This window comes from Leptinotarsa decemlineata, unplaced genomic scaffold, assembly GCF_025532065.1.
Source record: "Leptinotarsa decemlineata unplaced genomic scaffold, Ldec_3_MD MMD2_P_RNA_scaffold_9, whole genome shotgun sequence".
Taxonomy (NCBI): Eukaryota; Metazoa; Arthropoda; class Insecta; order Coleoptera; family Chrysomelidae; genus Leptinotarsa; species Leptinotarsa decemlineata.
The window spans coordinates 16,305,990-16,326,479 of record NW_027412536.1 but is presented as its reverse complement, the minus strand read 5'-3'; the positions used below and the strand labels follow the sequence as shown (position 1 = coordinate 16,326,479).

Here is a 20,490-nt window from a genome sequence, read left to right as displayed (position 1 = left end):
CAAGTATTCTCCACAGAAAGTATCATCTGGAGTTAATACTGTTGCTGAAAGTATGAAATAAAATAAAATAATATGTTTGCAAAAAAATCAAATGATTTTCATTTTACTTCATTAAAATTTATCATATAATTAATGGTATTACTTCAGAAGCTTTTGTTGGATCAGTTCGAGTACAATCAATTCTGTCTATATTTGACCCCATTCAACCTTCCTCACAAGTTTTGGAAGATTCAACAAATTATTTAAGCGAGCCTATAACGCTTGAATTTAGTAGCGATATTAGAATGAGGTATGTGTGTAGGGATCGTTTTTCTTTATAAGAAATTTCAGTTGTGCAGATTGAGGATTGTAGAATAAATTGAATATTTGAAATGATAATTTAATCCAGTTTGTTGTATTTTTTTATTTTCATAACTGTGTATTATTAAATAATGCATAAAATCATAGTTGAGGTGAATATTTGTGTGCTGATTTCAGATATAGAACTTATTTCCAAATATGATTTTCTGTGTACATTTCATTCCATTTGGAGAATTTATCATTAATTGAAAGGTTAACGGGCTCATATACACATTCCATAATTAAATTTATAATTATAGGCTTTGTAAATTTTACGATTTGGCAATGTTGATTATTTCCATTGTTCCTATTGGTTAATCGAACAAGAAGCGGGAATAGACCCGTGACGTCACCGACCTACTATAATTAATTACGGGCAAACTATGGTACTTAAAGAGCTGAAACAAGTGCACTGTTTTTCAATTTCAAATTTCTATCAAGTGAACTATAAACCAAAAACATGAAACAAGTCCATTCACCTAGGATCTAAGCCTCCTATACTACATGGGCTAAAGAGTCTCAGGCCTAACACATAGATGGCGCTAGTCTTATTGCATTCACCGCTTTTTCAGTTAGTACCGACCTTCAGAAGAAAGCTGTTGAAATTCCATGATATTCTACTCATAAGTTTGTGAGTTATTGTGCTGAGAGTGATCATACTTTTGTTATTTTCAAACAATGGATCAAAAACAATTTATGTTTAAAATTCACACTGCTTCTTGATGGGAAAAAATACCGTTCAAGCGAAGCAACGGTTTGAAGAGTATTATAAGGACTCCGCTCCATCACAAACAATCACAAACAATATTGAAGCATTTCCAAATGAAAGAACTTGAAAAGTACAAAAATATAAACTGTCAACTATTTCCAGTTTTTTGTTGACAGATAGTTCATATTCACCTCACACGGAAGTTTTTGGACGTTTTTCTACCCAAGCTTTGATGGCGGGCATGTTCGTTGACAGCTCTCATATTGGGATAATCTCCAGTGATATCCTTTTTAGCCATATTGTTCAGATATGGCAACATGACGGCGCAAAAGAGATCGCCCATGACAAACGACCACAGGCGAGAAAACATTAATTTTTCTGAGCTTGTTCATCGAGCTTTTTGAGGAAATTTGGGAGCGCTTCAGAGAACAAAGGTCCTTCCCTTTCGGCTTTAGCTGCAGCATTACTTTCATAATGGTAAGCTTCCATCAGAAACAACAATTGACCGTTGGTTTGCTGACTTCAAACGTGGTCGTAGGAGTATTGATGATGCAGAATGCAGCGGACGTCCAAGTGAGGCAGTACCACATAAACATTAAAAGAAGTTACAAAATTGTTTCGAATGATAAATAAGTGAAGTTGCGTGAGTTAGCTGATATTGTGAAGAAATCAAAAGGAAGTGTAGGCTTTATATTGCATGAACATTTGACTATGAGAAAGCTCTGATCGAAGTGGGTGCCGCGTGAGCTCACTGTTGACCAAAAACAAGAACGTCTTGATGTTCACTACAAACCGGAAGTTTTGAGTCCATATGTAACAATGGATGAAGCATGGATTCATCACTCCATTCCGGAATTAAAACGATCGTCATCTGCGTGAAGAGCAACTGGTGAACCTCTTCCAAAGCGCACGAAAGCACAACAATCGACTGAAAAGGTTATGGCCTCGGTATTTTGGGATGTACGTGGTGTAAAGGTACATACCATCAACAGTGAATATTATATAACATTATTGGAGCGTTTCAAGACCGAAATTGCAAAAAACGACTGCATATGGCAAAGAAAAAAAATTGTTTCATCCAAACAACGCACCGTGATACAAGTCAATCGAAACAATAGCCAAACTATATGAATTGAACTTCGAATTGCTACAATGTCCACCGTATTCGCCAGATTTGCTTCCCAGTAACTAAGCCCGGGACTTTTCAGCCCATGGTGTTTTGTCTGTTTTCGTTAGATTTAGTATTTGAAGATCTCCAATTTTCACTACTATTTTCCACACAGTTAGAGAGATGAAAAAAATTATTAGTTTCTCAGTCGTTTCTTTGGTAATTTCTGAAAGAACATTTTGCTTTTGTATTCTCCCTATTCATTTATTCCCTGGTGGTTTTTCATGAAAAATAAGTTTAATAATACATTGTATTAATTGTTTCAAGATACACATGAAAACGTTTTTGTTTTTTATCGCTTGGCTCCAAATGACTTTCAAATTAAATTCAAGGAGTACTTATTTTTTCAAGCACCAGTAACGAATTATTTCTTCATTTGATTTTTCAATTCAAATATGTTCAAACTGATATTTGCGAGACCAATAACGAAAAAGTAAACTAAGTGCGAAATTCATATTCATGAAACGAAAGACAATAACATATATGAAAATTGTCTGTGATTGAAGTCTTTTACTTAGACTTGGACATCGGCATTGTTTCGCGTTGAAGAAATCAGAGGTAAACAATAATTTCGTTACCAAGATACAGAGTAAATCAATTGAAGTACTTGAGGAAAAGATTGAAGTAGGAAGTATTGAATAAGATATCGATGAAAAAATTCATATTAAATCGCAAACTATTCTGGGATAGAATGAAATTGTTTCAGTAAAAGTAAAAATACCTAGTAGTGACAGATATGTGCTAATTTCCACAAAAAAAGATATATATTTATACATCAGAATAGTTTTTATGAAAGAATTTATAGATATGGAAATTTAGTACATTTTAGTATCAACATTGAGTTACCTGAATTTCAGAGTCAAATTATAATGGGAGAAACGCCCCCAGTGAAATTCAAAATTCATATTTTATTCTCCATTCACATAAGCTAAGGATTCTTTGCAAAAGTATTCGATGGAAAAGAATTCCCCTCGAATTGCGAATGAAGATTTCACAAATACGAGAATTTGATTAGAGACTGTGCTACCACCAACAATGCAATTTGGCTCGAACGGCCAATCCTTGTTGATACCGTTGAATAGGGGTTTCAGACAATATAATTATGATCCTTATCTTCTTCATTTAAGTCGAGTGGCGGCAACATTATTTTCGTTTGTTACATTCCTTGGCCATTCTTTTGTCGATGGCCTTTTTCAACTGTCATCGACCTTTCGAAGCAATCTCTTAACGAAAACAGAGCAGTATTCTCAGAACTACTATTTTTAGATTTCAGGGAGTAGATTTGTCGGAAAAAATTGACAAATATGGGTAACGGTTTCGCAATACCGTATTCTTGAATAATTTCTATCACAGACTGAGAAAATTGATTTCTCTCATGTAGAACAGAAAATCATAACTAGTATGGACGATTTCAATTCACTAATTCGTTGGAGAGAGTTAATTGATGGAGATTTAGAACAATAGCATAATGATAAGGACGTACTTCCACAATCTGGTTTATCTAGTTTTTATAGTTTTTAAATTTTTAGACATCTGCAGATCATAGTTTTTTAATTTATGATTTTATGGAAGATAAATCCTCGAATTATGAAATTTTGTGTCTTGTATTATATAATAGTGTTTACCTGATAAACCATTCAGAGAAACCGAATTGATAGTCTTCAAATTCTTTCCTTTCAAAAACACTTCTTCATTGATGTATTCAAATAGGTGAAAGATCAATGGAATGGATAATAAAAGTTTTATTTTGAATAAACATAAAATTTAATTGAATAATAAATACAAAATTAATTTTATTGGAAGTTTCATTCTCAGTAAAAACTACAGAAATATAGACAAATTTTCTGTTCCAGTGCGATATACTTTTCATTCGTTTTGAATAAATAATAAAAGGTACTACTTCACTAATCAACTATATGCCACATATTTTGTAGTATTAAATATTATTGAATTGAATGATACGCATAGGTTTTATGAATCGAATTATTATTGCAAAGTTTTCATTTATACAAAATGATCCATCAAAAACGTACCGCGGGGCAAAACTGCCTGGAAAAGGTATTTCTACGAAAATAAAAAAACCTCAAGTATGTTTGTAAGTAGGGTAGGATTCGATCATAGAAATAGAAACCATAGAAATAGGTATGGTAAACTTATGGTAAGATAAATTGAAGTCTATTACTTGTGATTCGTAAAGTTCACTCCTTTTAAAAAGACATTCAACATTCAGTTTTCTAAATCAAAATGGTTCTGTTATAGTATGTTTTATTACTAGTGCAAACAAAAATAAAGCTTTGAATATAACTGGTCGATACACTAAGGGTTTTACAAATATCGCGACAGGCGCGAATAAAAAGTAACTTCTAAATTACAACTATATTATACTCTTACTCATAATCTACTGATATGCCTTACGTGACCATTTATTTATTTTGTCAGACCGGGACACATCTGCGGAAATATATAATACAATTATTTTTTTTTAGTTTCTTAAATTTATTGATCAAATAATTCACCTAAAGCATTTTTTTTCTTACATAACTAATTCATCATAACACTAAAACAACAGTACAAAAATAACATTTCAAAACGCTCAAAGGTGCGAACTTGTTTCCTCCTTTTCATAAAAGAGGATGTATGCATCTCCACTCACAAGCGATTTTGGTGAAATTGGTGACACGTGTGAATCATTGTATTCGTGCCACGTGCCAGTATAAGGATGTTTTACAAGTATTTTATTATAGAAGATAGAATAACACAAAACAATCAAAGCTCTAAACACAAAATTTTTAAATTAGCATGACTTACTAACTAAGCCCCCAGTAGTGGCGTGACTTCTAGGTCGTATTTTTGTATTTGTCGGCTAAACAACTTTTTTTTAAATATCGGCTCTTGTTTTTAGATACGTGTGTAACTCAGTACATGATTTATTTATATTTATTTTCATGATCAGAATGGCTTTCAGTACTGCGACACTTAACTGTATTTTATCACTGGTCTATATTTTGTTCATTTGGGAAAAAACTCTTTCGACTGGTGCGTTACTACCAGGCAGACACATAACTTACTCAATAATTATGGAAAACTTTGTTAAATGAAGGTTGTTAGTACGGAAATGGTGGAATGATTCAACCCAACGGTTTTCAGTCGATACCATCTCGGCATTCCAGCCAGAGATTTTTTCATCTGTCGCATAGTTGGAAATGAATGTAAACTCATCAAAGACTTTCGTATCTTGGCTGCTGCTAATAAAGCCTTGCGTGATCAGTAAATCAATTATTTTCTGCACCTCTTTCCACGTAGGCACCTTTGTTAAGTTTGCCCATTCAAACACTTCCAGTTCTGTGTTGAATTGACACCACTGCTCTAAGTATTCTTTGCTTGTTTTATAAAACTCGTCCGCCGCAGTTTTTACATTCTGCTGGTCAACAGCAGCTTCGCTTTCTTGTAATTTCACAAGGAGGTTACGGACGATGTGGGGAAGGAAAATCGTATTCTCTTTTTGTTCCAGGTTATCTCGGAGACGATTAATTACCTTGGCTGACTCTATGACCGACACATTTTGCCCTTCGATTTTCAACACAGCTTGTGCGTACAAAAAATATAACCATAATTCTGAGCTGGGATTATTGAAAAACGTCTTTGAAATATTTGGGCATTTGTCGATACTCAGAAAATAGTTTTTCAAAGGCTGAAACATAATTCTCTCAATCGCGGGCATTAACGCAAGCCACCTTGCTTTACTGTAGCCCAACAGTTTGTGATACTCTGTTTCAGTAGAATCACAGAACTCTTTGAAAGCTTCCACTCGAACGCTATGAATGTAGAAAAATAAGTAAATTTTCACTATGATGCATTCGAGTCAACATACAATTCCGATAAGCTGTCTGCCGAGTGATACGTTCAATTTTGAGTGAACATTATTACTTCCTTTCCTATTCTTTTCACCGAAATTACAGTTCGTATTGTCTCCACAAAACGCCACAATTTTTTCATTCAAGTCATTGACAGAGAATACTTCCTTCAAATAATCGACAATTATATACGATGTTTCGCCTGGCTGCTCCCGAAACTCTAAAACCTTGACTTTCACGCCTTCGTATGGTGAAATATAGTGAATCAAAACTGGGAATAATTTGATTGAACCATGGTTTGAAGCATCTGTTAGTAAAGTTATGCAGTGGGCTTTTAGTAAATGCTCTTTTGAATCTTCGGTTGCCATAGTTGACAGCACATTTACCACAGCTTGAGACTTTGTAAGTGCACATCTAAATTCTTGCTCAAAACATGTTTGAATTAAAGGAGAAGAAGTCATTTGAACAAAAACTGTGATTATGTTGCACGGTGTGAAACGCCCAAGTACCCCCCAACCCTCAGCTGCAGCTATTTCCAAATTCTTGGAAGTCGGCAAATCGGTTTTCTTAAAAAACCTAAGCATTGACGAGCTTAAAGCAGCAGATTGATCGGCAAGTCTGTGTTTTTCTGATTTTAAAAGGTGTTCTATATCACTGGCACCAACATGTCCAATACTAAAATCATTACGACACTTTTCACACGTAACGTCTGCGGTACCATCTTTTATTTGTTTTATAAATGGATATTTAACATACCAGGATTAACGACATCTCATCTTTTAACGTGTGATTCCTTACACGGGTTGGACGATAGCAAGTGGAGATCAATTGTTCAGATTAGGGCTTGAACCACCCACCAACCCGGCAGTCAATTCGAGTGAGTGAACGAAGCACCCACGTCGAACCGCCTGGCTACCGACTATAAATACTATATGAATAAATTAAATTTCCGAAAGTACCTTAATGGGGAATGTTCCTCCTGAAGAAAATCGAGTAGTTTTCATAAAAGAGCTCTGAAACAACACATTTTAAACTTATCATTTCAACCTTTTTCTTTAAAAAATTATTTAAATATTTAAAACCGATGCGATGTTACCATTTGGTAACATCGCATCGGTTATAGCTAATAAAGGACAATGAATCTGTTACCTGTATGAGACAAACAAAGATGATATATTTCAGAGGCGTGCTGTTCTGTTTACTTATGTTCCGAGTTCCGAGACATTCTGTGCCATATGACATTTTGTGCATCTAACCTATCTTCCTCTATATAAATAAATAACAAAACAACTGTTGTTTATGTGGCTTGTGGAGGTGGTATTGAACTATAATTCATATTTTGCCTTAATTGTTGATTTATAAAGATAATTTTCCTTTTCTAAAGTAGAATATCTAGGTACGTATAAATTGTTTCAACTTGATATAGGCGCTGTTGCAAATATGTGAATTAGAAACAAATCCCTTCAAAAACTAAAACCCAACATTTGAAATATCAATTTGAATACTTTTCGAAGTGAATTTGAAAAACTCATGAATTAACCTCAACTTTATTTTGTAGAAACTTGCATTTGCTGTAATAACCCAAATTGAGGAATATTCCCCATTATACTTAACTTTCCTCTCCTGGAAATAAACATATTTAATAAAGGCGAATTATTCAGTTCAGTTTGATCGTTTCCCCGGAACACTTCTTCTTTCAAACAATGGTTGAAAAACCAAATGTTTTGGTTTAAAATGGAACACTTTAGAAGTAACTTGAAATACCACAAGGCCAAAAAGGCGATATTGGCTCTCTTCAATAATTGAATAGAACTGGCCAATACTAGATGAAAATCCATATTGAAACCGCGACACGTGTTTCGCGGGAGTGTATGAATTATCATGTGAGCATTGTCCGATGTTTTATATTGGTCAAACTGGAAGAACGTTCAAAATCCGCATAAAGGAACACAAAAATACTTTCCAGAATGGAAAATAAATTCCACATATATCACTCATTTAATCACAGATGTACATGAGTTCAACCATGAATTCAAGCCCCTCCACTTCCAGAAGAGAGGTTTAAAACTCAACCTGTTCGAGACTATGGAAATAAACAAATTCAAAAACTCTCAATATCTTATGAACGATCAAACTGAACTGAATAATTCGCCATTATTGAATCTGTTTATTGCCTGGTCAGAAAGGTTGAGTATAATTTCGGAAATTTAATTTATAGTTGATGAATCTATACCCTTTCAGACAGAATCATTTATTAGAAAGTAGGCATACAAGTAGGTAAAGAGTATAAAATAGTTGTAATTCAGAAGTAACTTATCATTTTCCGCTTGAGAAAGCTATTGTATATCGAAACACGTGTCGCGGTTTTTGTGAAACCCTTTATAATGAAATTCATACAATAAACTGTAATAATGAGTTTTAAAAATAAAGCTTTTTTTTGGTGTGACATTTTATAGAGGTAGGTTAATGAAATATTCATATGTTTTCGTTCGAAGCCATTAAGAGTTACATAATAGTATGGAACGTACTTGTCAATTTATCTGAAGTTGGCAAGCAAGTTAATATTTATATAGCGGGATTTTGAGTAAACAATCTCTTGAAACTTTAACATTGTCATCAGTGCATTGTGGAGGAAAAATATCAAAATAAAACATAAATTTTTTTATCAGACTCTTGAAAATTTTGTAGGTGTTGATATTTATTTTGCGGGTTCATCAATTAGATGACTCCCAGAAGACAAACCACATATTAGAACTAATAAGAGTTATTTCTGAAAAATATTTATTTATTTATTTATTTTATTTATTCTAAATTCGGGACAAATACAGGTAAAAGAACCCAAACAAGTATCCACTAAAATACAGATTGTGCTAACAAAACTGGCGTTCAACAGGTAAATGATCTAAATGCTTAATCTAAAACATAAATGATTAAAAATTGAATATTTTCCTTATGTTACTTTTATACATTTGTAAGGACATGGAGAAAACGTCCAAATCGGAACAGTATCTGTTGAATGAGTCTGTAATTCTATTCATTGGAGAGTTTTTCCCCACATTGGTGTTATATGTGGAAGTAGCTAATAAATATTTATTCCTTGTGTTTCTCTGGGGTACATGGAAGGACATCATTGCTATCAACTCAGGCGAGTCAATAAGATTCGTTAAAATTTTATAGCCAAACACTAGATCCGAATTGATTCTCCGTTGTTCTAGAGGCTGAATGTTATAATAGTTACGGATTTGATTAATACCGTGAGTTGCATAGACATTAGTGATTCGGTAATGAAGATGTCTAACAAACCTATTTTGCAGTCGTTCTAAACGCAATTTGAATGTATTATAGCAAGGATTCCATATAATGCTAGCGAAATTCAACTTGCTATAAACAAATGCATAATAGATAGTTTTAATAGCGGCTTCGTTATTGAAGTCTCTGCACATTCTATTGAAGAAACCCAGTGTTCTGTTGCTTCTATTTATGACATATTCAACATGGCGATTGAAATTCAATTTTGTGTCAAAGTATACTCCAAGGTCCTTGATATATTCTACTCTATTTAATGCAATACTATTCAACAAATACTGAAACAGTATGGGTGAATGATTTCTATAAAACGAAATACATGTACATTTTTCCACGTTGAGTTTCAGCTTATTCATATCACAATATATTACAAATCTAGCAAGGTCTTTCTGAATTTTTAAACAGTCTCTTATGGAGGTAATTTTTTTAAATATTTTCAAGTCGTTTGCATATAACAAAATATTAGAATAAAGGAAACAAGACTGTATGTCATTTATGAATACTAAAAACAACAGTGGACCCAGGTGTGAGCCCTGAGGTACCCCTGAGGTAACCACGAAGGGCGTCGACTTGAATCCATTGATGCCAACAAGTTGACTACGATTAAATACGTAAGAGGACAGCCACCTAAGAAGATCGCCCTGTACACCAATTCCAGCAAGTTTCGACAGGAGTATGTTATGATCAACTTTGTCAAAAGCCTTGCTGAAATCAGTATACAGTGAATCAACTTGTTCACGGCTGTCCAGTGCACTCGAGATATATTCGGTGTAAATGACTAAATTTGTTTCGATGGAACGTTTAGCGAAGAAACTATGTTGAATGTCACAGAGTGAGGTCTTTAAACTATAAAATAGTGAATCATAAACTTTGCTTTCAAATACCTTACTGAAAATAGAGAGTTTAGTTATACCCCGATAGTTATTGACTAGATTTCTACTGCCTGAGTTTTTATATATCGGGACGAGAAGAGCCGTTTTCCAAATCTTTGGGAAGATGTCAGACTGAATAGATGTATTGAAAAGTTTACAGAGTGGGTGGCATAAACTGACTGCACAGTTTTTAACAAATTACGATGGATAGCCGTCGATTCCTGCACCTTTATTGACGTCTAATGTGTTCATTTTTTCAAGCACTAATTCAGGAGTGAAATGGATAGAATGAATCAAATTGTTGTTGCTAAGATGCGCGGAAAAAATTATAAGATTGTTGATATGGACTATAAACAGAACGAAAGTAGTTGGAAAAAAGTATGCAAATATCTTTGGCGTTATCTGCAATGGTATCATTAAAATTCAATTTAATAGGAATACCTACACCATTTCGACAACTTGACGCGTATTTCCAAAATTTCTTCGGGCAGACTTTGATATCTGTTTGAATATTATCAATGTATGCTTTGTAATTTTTGAAGATTAGATTCTTGCTCATACGCCTGAGTATTTTAAATTCCTCATAATAATACTGATAGCCATACTTCTTCCATTTTTTGTGCATCAGGTTTTTGCGTTTTATACAGTTAACAGTATCGATAGAGAAATATAGAGGGAACCTCTTATTCCTAATAGTAACCTCGGGAACATACAATCTAGTACCTTCCTCAAGAGCTTCATAGAACTTTGTTACCGCTTCGTCAATCGAGAGGTTGGTAAAGAGCTGTTCCCAGTCGCGATTATGAAAGTAATTATTCAACTCATCATAATTTGCTTTCTTATACGGGGTGAATCAACGATGGGTGGGTTGACGATAGCTGCTTTCCTATTGGAGACAAAGAAATGTTTCGAGAAAAAGTTGTAAAGGTTAATGAAAGCTATGTTTGAATTATTACTAATATACAGAGTGACCAATAAATGTGAACAAACTTGAGTTTTTTCAAATAAAATACTCTAGATATTTTCACTCCATTGAATTTTTCGGGTAGAGTGCTTCTCAAAAATATGGGTTTGTTTGGGTTTATACCTAGTGGTTAAGAGACAGTGAAATTTTTGTCAAATGTCCAATGAAATGAACAACAAGATATCCTTGAGGATACTGTATTTCCAATTATTTTCAATGGACATTGAATTGTCGCATTTGTAAATATTTATTTTAATCGAATATAAAAGCTATTTTTACCATTTACTTCAGATATCGACAAAAATTGAATAAAGGCGTTATTGTCTTTAAGTATTCATTTACAATAATTTCAAATCTTTCATGCTCCAAGCGGGGATGTTGTTCCCCAAAAGTTTTCAAACGGATATGAGGGCGAAAAACAACCTCATTGAAAAAGACTTTCGTACAAGTTGAAGTACGCAAGAAAGTGAAATCGTTTGAAAACTCATGGTAAATTCCCATTTCTCAATGCCCATTCCTTATAATTTGGCAAAATTACATTTGGCGACAATTAAAGTCGTTTCTGTTCAGTTTTTGTACTGACCGAAGCTTGGACTGATGAAACTTGAACTTTTTTAATCATTTCAGATGGGCATTTGTCGGACTGACGCCCGTCGCAGTGGTTAATTCTCTTGTACTGAGCATAGCAATTTGTTCCAATACTGGTATGCGTCATTATGTAGCGACTTTCTTGGCTTCCTGAATTTATTTTGAACTCGACAACACCATTTCCACATTATAATAATAAAAAACAATTACAATGATAATTATAAAAATAATAATTCTCATTCTTCCCTTTATGGAAAATGAGTGAAGAATTTATTGATACTATTTATTTCTCACCCTCAGGCTAATTTTTATTATATGTTGAAAACATTGAAAATTTCATTCTGCAACATTGTTTTTATTCGGTTTCTGAGTTTACTCAACATGTCAGGGGTTTTTAAGATCTTTTATTTAACTTGACTTGTATGTATGTTAACAAAACTTGCAAGTTTAATTTGACCCACTTTCCGGTATCCGATTGACCTGAAATTTTGCTGATCCAGAACCGATGACAATGCATGTTAATCATAAACGTAACCTGATGCTGCTGCCAGGATTAGCTCTGTATGAGAGATCTCCTCAGCGGTAAATAGCAGAGACACGAAATTGATGCCACATCCAGGGTTGGCTCCAATACAAAAAATATATTTCTAGAAAAAAAATCAAATCAAGCTTTTATTTTTAAATACCTACTTCGCGACTCTAAAAAGCAGAAAATAAATGGTGTAGTAGTTTGTAAGAACCCATATTTATTTGTATTGTAATAAAATAATTGCACAAGATAGTCTAATAGATTGTACTAGAAAAAATTATAAAATAGATTTTAATAATATTATACCATCTGATATAAACAAGACTGGGGGTTGCCTAAAGAGTTGGAAATATTTGTGGGGGCCAAGGTGATGTGATACAATGTGTCTAAGGGTCTAGTGAATGGTGTCATCGGTCATATAATAGAAATTTTAGGCCCTGTTTCCGGAGAGAACAAATGTATGACACGGATATTCCATCAGACCGTATCGACTTCGGCAAATATGGGATCCACGTTATTCAACCGAAATCTGTCCAGATTCCATCTGAATTACAAAATTTTAATTACAAATTATGGCGACAAGCTTTTATTATACTTTAAATTTTGTAAAGTCATAAATGAATGTGGTTAATGTGATTTGAAATTTTATTTTGATCTTTTTATGGCACTTAAATAAAAGCTTGTTTTAAAAGTTTTTTGTCATTATTTTATTCTATGCAATCTATGTACATCTATGTTCCGTAAGATGATGACTATGTATGTGTGTGTGTGTATGTAATATAAGTTTTAGAAATAGACACAGTTCAAGCTGTGCGATTGTCTTAAGTGTTTGTGTTTTGTTTTGTTCATGTGTCAGATTTCATTCATGTATTTTACTAATAGAAATTCTGCGATTTCAGTTATGTTGTACGTTCTTTTTTTGACTTATGCTGAATACTGTAGTATCTGTTGCATCAATAAATTACTACTACTACTAAATATCATTTCGTTCTCCGACGTAATCAACAGTCTTGATTGAGAGTAGAATCACTTCTTTTTCAAAGACCAGATCATTCATTTCCTAAAGACATCAAAACATATTGTTTGAGTAAAATTCAATTAAAAAGTGCTTTCACTATTTAACAATTTGACATAATCTTTTATCTTATTTCAGATTTTAGCAGGAATTCTGATTGGAGCTATAAATGGGCTTATATTTTCAAAGACTGCTTAGTAAAAACCTTGTCCATGATAAGTATCATGACTATGGTCAGCAGTATTATATTGTTGAAATAAGAGGAATATATTTGGAAAATATGTGGACTCGTACTTTTGACAATATTCAATTTTCTAAAAATTCCACAACAGAAAGAATTGAGTTTCACTGTCTCCATAATGGCTAATATTTTCTTTTCGTTTATGAAATCTTTGAAAACGATTATATACTAACCCATTTATATATTCCATATTTAAACCTGCTCTCAGCCAGTGCATGATAAATATTTATTAGCTGAGATTTCTGAGATTTTAAATTAAATCATTCTTTTGGGGTCGTTTTTCCCACGTGATATATGCAATATTTATTATTTGCATAAGCTATACATTTCATATAGTTACTAGAAAAATATCTTGTTGAACACATCAGTTACAAAACCGCAATACGTCTTGAAGTGTTACTCATCGAAAACTTGAGAAATACTAAAATACATGCAATTCATCAATCAATGATAGCGAGTTTATTGATAAAATTGGTGACACTCCAACAGTTTTGTTAGAATGATGGTAGTATTAGTTTCAAATGGATAATGCCTTCCTACGAAGAGGCATAAATAGCTACACTCAATGAAAAAATATACAACATTATTCTAAAATTCATAATTAAATCTAAAATATGAATATAAAAAGTAATAACTCGATTGATTCGAAAATTCAGTGGCAAAATAAGCTCCGGTTTGATGCCAGGGGGGGGGGTTAAAAAAAAAGCATAATCATTTCAGGAAAGTTCTGTGATCGTCTGAGAGCGGTACCTATGCGAAAATAGCAATTCATTCTGATATTCAATATAAAATTTGAGATTTCTTAAAACTGATTAAAACACCCTTCTGAATATTAGTTAGTTCTAGAAAATCAAAGAAGTTGAAGAAACAAAATTTCACAGATAAAAAAGCTTGAAAATGTTTTTTTTTTATTTTCAGATATGCCATCGGAACCACTGAAAACTCCCCAGGAGTGCGTCATTTGATCAGGATAATCGACAAGGAGTCTTCTCCGGAATGGATGTGCATGACATGCAGACAAGATGACGCTAACTCGACAAATGAAACAACTAACGATTCAATGATCAAAAACAGCCTGTGGCTAGACTATCCCTGTGACTACAACAATGTGATATTCAGCAAATTTTATAAGTATTATATTCAAGAATGTTTGGGACCAGAAATTCCAATTGTATTTCTTGTAAAAACGTCGTCCAATACTAGAAGAGTGATTTTAGATACTAGTTATAAACTCAGAAAGAGAGTTAGGAAGTTTTCATTGCCTACAATGAAATCTTTCTCGGTGGAAATTGAGTATGGTTTTAGAGCACAAGTGCGACTGTTTCTTCCAGCCATTTTGAGAGAATACGAAGAAGTGACTTTTCCACTTATTCTTCTTGTGTGAGTATACTTTAGCAAGTTTTCAAATTATCAACTTGAAGTATCTGTATATCATAAAATCAATTTTTGCATAGTATAACGCGGTGGTTTACTACTTATACAGGGTGTTCGATCCTCACCATTGAGATCTTGGAGATTATATTGGAACAGAGTTGTGCATTTACCTGACTAACAATATGCCGTTGAGAAAATTCGTTCAGAAATTCCGAGTATATTCGGAGATATCCGGAAAAAACAAAAATTTCGAAAAATTATTTCTGCATTTTTTGAACGATTCCAAAATAAATTGCACTTCCACATAGCCACTTTTTCCCTGCTGTATAATGGTGTTTTCAGATTTGCTATCAGACGTTTTGTCTTCCGGCCACCATCATCAACTTTATTTTTTTATGGGCGCTACATTGAATTCTTTCTGAATCGGATTTTACCTTTTCAATGATTTATTACAAGTTATTATTCTTTTTCGAAAAACTGCAGATATTGAAAAAAATTAATTCTTATCATAATAGGCTTTGACTTTGATGTTTCTAAATTTGACTTTCAATCTGTTACACTCAATGACATTTTGTTATTGTACAAGTCATTGAATTTTTGGCAAAAAATGGCTTTCACGAATGAAGAAAAAAGAGATATGATACAAATTTATTACAAATACGATAGAAACAGTGTTAGGACATCGGAAATGTATTTAAACTTGTATACCGAAAGACGACAATCGCATCGAACTATGTTCAAATTAATGGATCAAACTCTCACCGAGTTTGGTTCATTTGAAGAGCCGAGGAAAAAATACGGAGACAGAATAGACCAAAAAACTGAAAAAAATTGATAAATGAGGTATGTATAAGGTAAGTTAGGCATTGTGTCCTTTTCAATAAAAATTAATAATTTGCAAATGAACGTGAACCCGGGGTAATCTACACGTCAAATTTCCTCCAAAATGAATACATATTTGTCATACAAGTTTTTGGAGACATCTCCAAAAAAGCCGTCGAAAATGTTATAAAATACATATATCCCAAAAATTGCATCCAGGTGTTCCTGAAAGGCGATTAAAATTTTATAATTGGCTAATAAGAAGACCTGATTTTTCTGTTTTCCTAGAAAACATAATTTGGACAGATGAAAGCACTTTTACGAATTGTGGGATATTCAACCGAAATAACGAACACATTTGGAGCATAAACAACTCCAGGCAGTTCTGAAAAATTTGACCTTAAGTGCGATTTAGTATTAACGTGTGGGCAGGAATTTACAAAGATAGAATTTTGGGTCCTCATTTATTTGACGAAATTCTGAATGGAGAAACCTATCACCAGTTTTTAAATGTCGATTTTCGAAGACTATTTGGATGATATACCTGTGGCTAACTATAACAACATCTGGTTTCAACATGATGGTGCTCCACCGCACACTATCAGACGAGTATCCAATTACCTGACTGAAAGATTTTCAAAGAACTAGGTATGAAGGTGGTTTTTAAAACAAGTCATACACTACAGAGCCTTTTGGGAAGTCCAAAGGACGAAGTCGAGAATTCGGAAAAGTCTGGAATTTACGAAATTGAATGCAAGGACTGCGATGCAAAATATTATGGACAGACAAAAAGATGTTTCGCCGTATTTCAGTAATTCATTTGAAAAGATTCTCTCCAGCGGAAAGATTCAGAGGCAAATTGAATGTTTCCATTGACTTTTCTTCAGATGGATTAGATATGAGCAGTTATGCAGCAGACAATGGGGCTCCTTGTCGTTATAATCTATATGCACTTTCAAATCACAGTGGGACTACTTACAACTGACATTACACAGCATATTGCAGACACCCATATAGTGGCACGTGGCATGAATACACGTGTTCCCAATTTCGCCAAAATCACTTGTAAGCAAAGAGGCATATGTCCTCTTTTATGAACAGGAGGGAACGAAGCAGCACCTTTGATGTGTTTTTTTTATAATCTTAGTTCTTTGAATTGATTTGTATTTTATGATTGTTCCGAATTTCATTATTTATTTTAAATTATTTTGTTGTCAACAGATCAATATATTTTTTGATATTCCAAAAAAAAATTATATATACCTTTTCATCGGTGGGAAAAGCGGCTATAGATTTTCAAATATGTAAAAAAATACTGTTGCATGAACATACTCGAGCGCGCCAGATATTGATAGCATCAATGTCCTACGTATTTTTAATAATGTTGGTATGTTAATCTGATCGTTTGCATGATGTGGGTGGTTGTACGTAAGGGTTAAAAGTGAAAAGAAAGAAAATTTAAATCGAGCGCGTCAGATTTTCTAAGGGGGTGTTAAGTGCAACAAAAAAACTTTCATTCAATAATCTGACGATTTCGATCTGACGCAAACTCGCGGTAAGCTGTCTGACTTGTCCATTTTGTCCACGTCTCCAGAAAACACTGCAGCCTCTTAGGCTTATCGCGTTCATTCTCCCATCTTCTCATGACACCCATTCCATCAGTCTCGTTCCCTGTACTAGTTTGTACAGGTTCCGTGTTGGATATTCGTCATATTCTTCTGGGCGTAATTTTGTACGTCCATATATTGCCTGCCTCCTGTGATTCAGTGCCTCACATTCACATAAGATGTGTAGAGCTGTTTCTATCCCTTCGTTGCATAATCTGCAGCTGAGGTCTCCGTTGTACAGCCCCATTTTATTCAGGTGTCCTCTAAGCGGACAATGACCGGTTAGTAACCCTACTATATTGAAGTACTTCTTCGGTTCTTTTCTCGGACGGTTCCCTAATGAAGGTTCTACTGTGTTTGTTGCCAGGTACTTTTGTCCAGTACTCTGTGTGCTTCTTATTGGTCCATGTCCTAATCTGGTTTTGTACCAATGATTTTGGTACCTCAGAGCTGGTTCAGGACCTACATATGAAGTTGATGATCCGCGTCTAGCGCATTCATCAGCTTTATCATTACCTGTGATTCCTGAATGCCCTGGCACTCAGTACAAAGTTAATTTATTCCTGTTTGCAAGTTCATTCACTTCTTCATGGCATTCCCAGACCAGTTTTGATGTCACCTTCGGGTTTGTCAGAGCCCCTAGTGCGCTCTTGCTGTCTGTAAAAATATTGATCCGCTCATTTCTTCCAGGTCTCAATTTAATAAGCCTTGCACACTGCATGATAGCATACACTTCCGCCTGAAAGACGGATGTGTATAGTCCTAGCGGATTCATTGAACTCAATCAATTGAAAAGCTCAGGAAATAGCAAATAAATAAGTGTATGTTTTTTAAGTAGAATACTTGTATTTATAAGAAAATAATTTTTTTAAAATGCTCAAAAAAATTTAATTTTTTATAATCAATTGATTAATTAATGAAGGAAAGAGAAATGAAACTTTCCACTCTTATTTGTAACAAACGTCATATAAGGACATTTTATATTATATATTGTATAAGTTTGAAAATGTCCTTATAGGACGAAAGTGTAGTAACGTTAGTTACAAATAAAAGTGGTTAAAAACATAGAAAGTTCAATTTCTCTTTTCTTCATTATGATTTCCTACCACGTAGTAACGGCTACATCCATCAATTAATTGATTAATTAATCATCTTCAACTTCATCACGAACGAGTCTCTGTGATCAGCTGTGATGGCGTCATGGCAACAGAATTCAGAGTGGGGACGGAGTGAGAGAGTAATAGAGAAAAAGTGAATAGAGAATAGAGGAATAGAAACTCGGAGAGGAAAATATAGGTATCACATAGCTACACGCATTAAACTTTATAGACGAATTTTCGTTATTTCGGCTTGCGGAAATCGTCAGATTATATATTTTTTGTTATAGTTGAATTATTTCCTTCAAAATGGAAAGAAAATTATTACACTCGAGAATGTCGAAATGGCGTTATTTTTTTACAACCTTGCTGCCCTTCCCTTTCTTTACGTCACACTCAAATTGTCAGATTACTGTAATATACCCTTTTTAGCAGGTAATTAACTCACCCTACCTTGATCTGATGCGCTCGAGAATTTCTGATGATTAATTTTTTTTACCAATCTGATCCTTTATCCCTCACAGGCAGCCTTTTATATGGGGCTCATGTTTGGTGGAGATACTCAACCGGGTACAAGGTATCCCCCTGTATATTAATCTGCCGAGCTTCAGTAAATCCCGAAATCCCTGCTTGGGATCCCCTATTATTATATTTTCGAGAAAACATTGAGCAAATGATTGTTTTTTTGTCTTGGGTGTCATCGGCATCGACTACGTTGGTCATTAGTCTCGTGTCCTGGGTAGGTAATGTTAATAACTCCCCGAGCCACCTAGGGAGCATCATGACTATTCGCAGTTCGTCAGCCATAAAACGTTGCAGAATCATCCTAGCTTCAACTAGATAAATTCTCTCGAGAAAAATATCTAGTCGAGGTTGGGATGGAACTCATGACATATTATTACCGTTTTGTTAAATTCAGAGTATTATATGATAACACTTTTTTTTATTATTCAATGACATTTCTTCTTTTCATATTTTACCATTGAAATGAGATGAATTGTAATGATTTTCGAATGATCCCAGCTTTTTGGTAAAATGTGACTCAAGAATGGTTGCTTTTGTGAATTTTGTATGTGAATGTAACAATTTTGATTCATTCTATGTAAGAGCTCAGTTTGAAGTACGTCAAAAAGCTACAGCTCATTCATTCACATTTAGTGAGTTAGACTCATTATCTAGCGGAAATAATATTAAAATACACTGACGATTCCAGCGATGCCGCCCCTTCTTCTCAAAGCGTCTCCTCCAGATGGGAGAAATCGTGGTCATGGTACTTGTCAAGCACAAGAAACTACATCGTGGCCCAAATTGATGCCAGAGGATCTGGATTTCAAGGAGTCAAAATGAGAAGAGAAATACAACGTAGGATAGGGTCGATCGAGGTACAGGATCAGTTGGCAGTATTGACGTATTTGAAAGATACATTCAAGTATATTGACAAATCTAAAATCTGTACAGCAGGAAAAGGTTATGGAGGTTATGTTTCGGCGATGATGCTTCTTCAAGATTTCCATCAAGTCATCAACTGCTCAGTGAGCATATCGCCTATAACGAACTGGAGATATTTCAGTGAGTAACTCTTGTATCCTACATATTGTGTTAAACTAAATTTCACAAGTGAAGTTGATATTACAGAATTCATTTCTTTCATCAGCTTAAAATGATTTGAACTTTTCATCTTTCTAAGAAATTTAAAGTTGAAGAATAAGTTATCATGAAATGGCTGATTTGGAAGTAAGAACTGTTGAAGAAAAAAATACTATATTTTGTTTTCTGTATTTTATTTAAAAATATGTTAGCGGATGTTTTTTGAATGAGTAATTATTTGTGATTTTTTCCACTTTTGTGGTAGTGAGCAGTAACTTATGAATTAGGTTTCACTTTATTCATTTCCAGTTCGTCGACTTTATTCTTTATTGAGCATCAGTGAAAAGATTAAAGAAGAGCAAGTCGATAGAAATTATTTAGTTTAATTCACTTCCCAATGAAATCAAAGAACTGTTAT

The 20,490-nt window shown here is 33.9% G+C and overlaps 1 protein-coding gene across 10 annotated transcripts in view; it reads left to right on the top strand.

The window, feature by feature from the left end:
- Positions 1–20,490, top strand: part of LOC111513626 (inactive dipeptidyl peptidase 10) — a 260,347-nt gene that overhangs the window by 235,378 nt on the left and 4,479 nt on the right. For all 10 annotated transcript variants that reach the window (XM_074170728.1, XM_074170732.1, XM_074170735.1 and 7 more), the window contains 2 exons: positions 14,504–14,965; positions 19,699–20,054. In XM_074170728.1, coding sequence (XP_074026829.1) covers positions 14,504–14,965; positions 19,699–20,054 — 818 coding nt within the window. The remainder of the gene's footprint in view (positions 1–14,503; positions 14,966–19,698; positions 20,055–20,490) is intronic.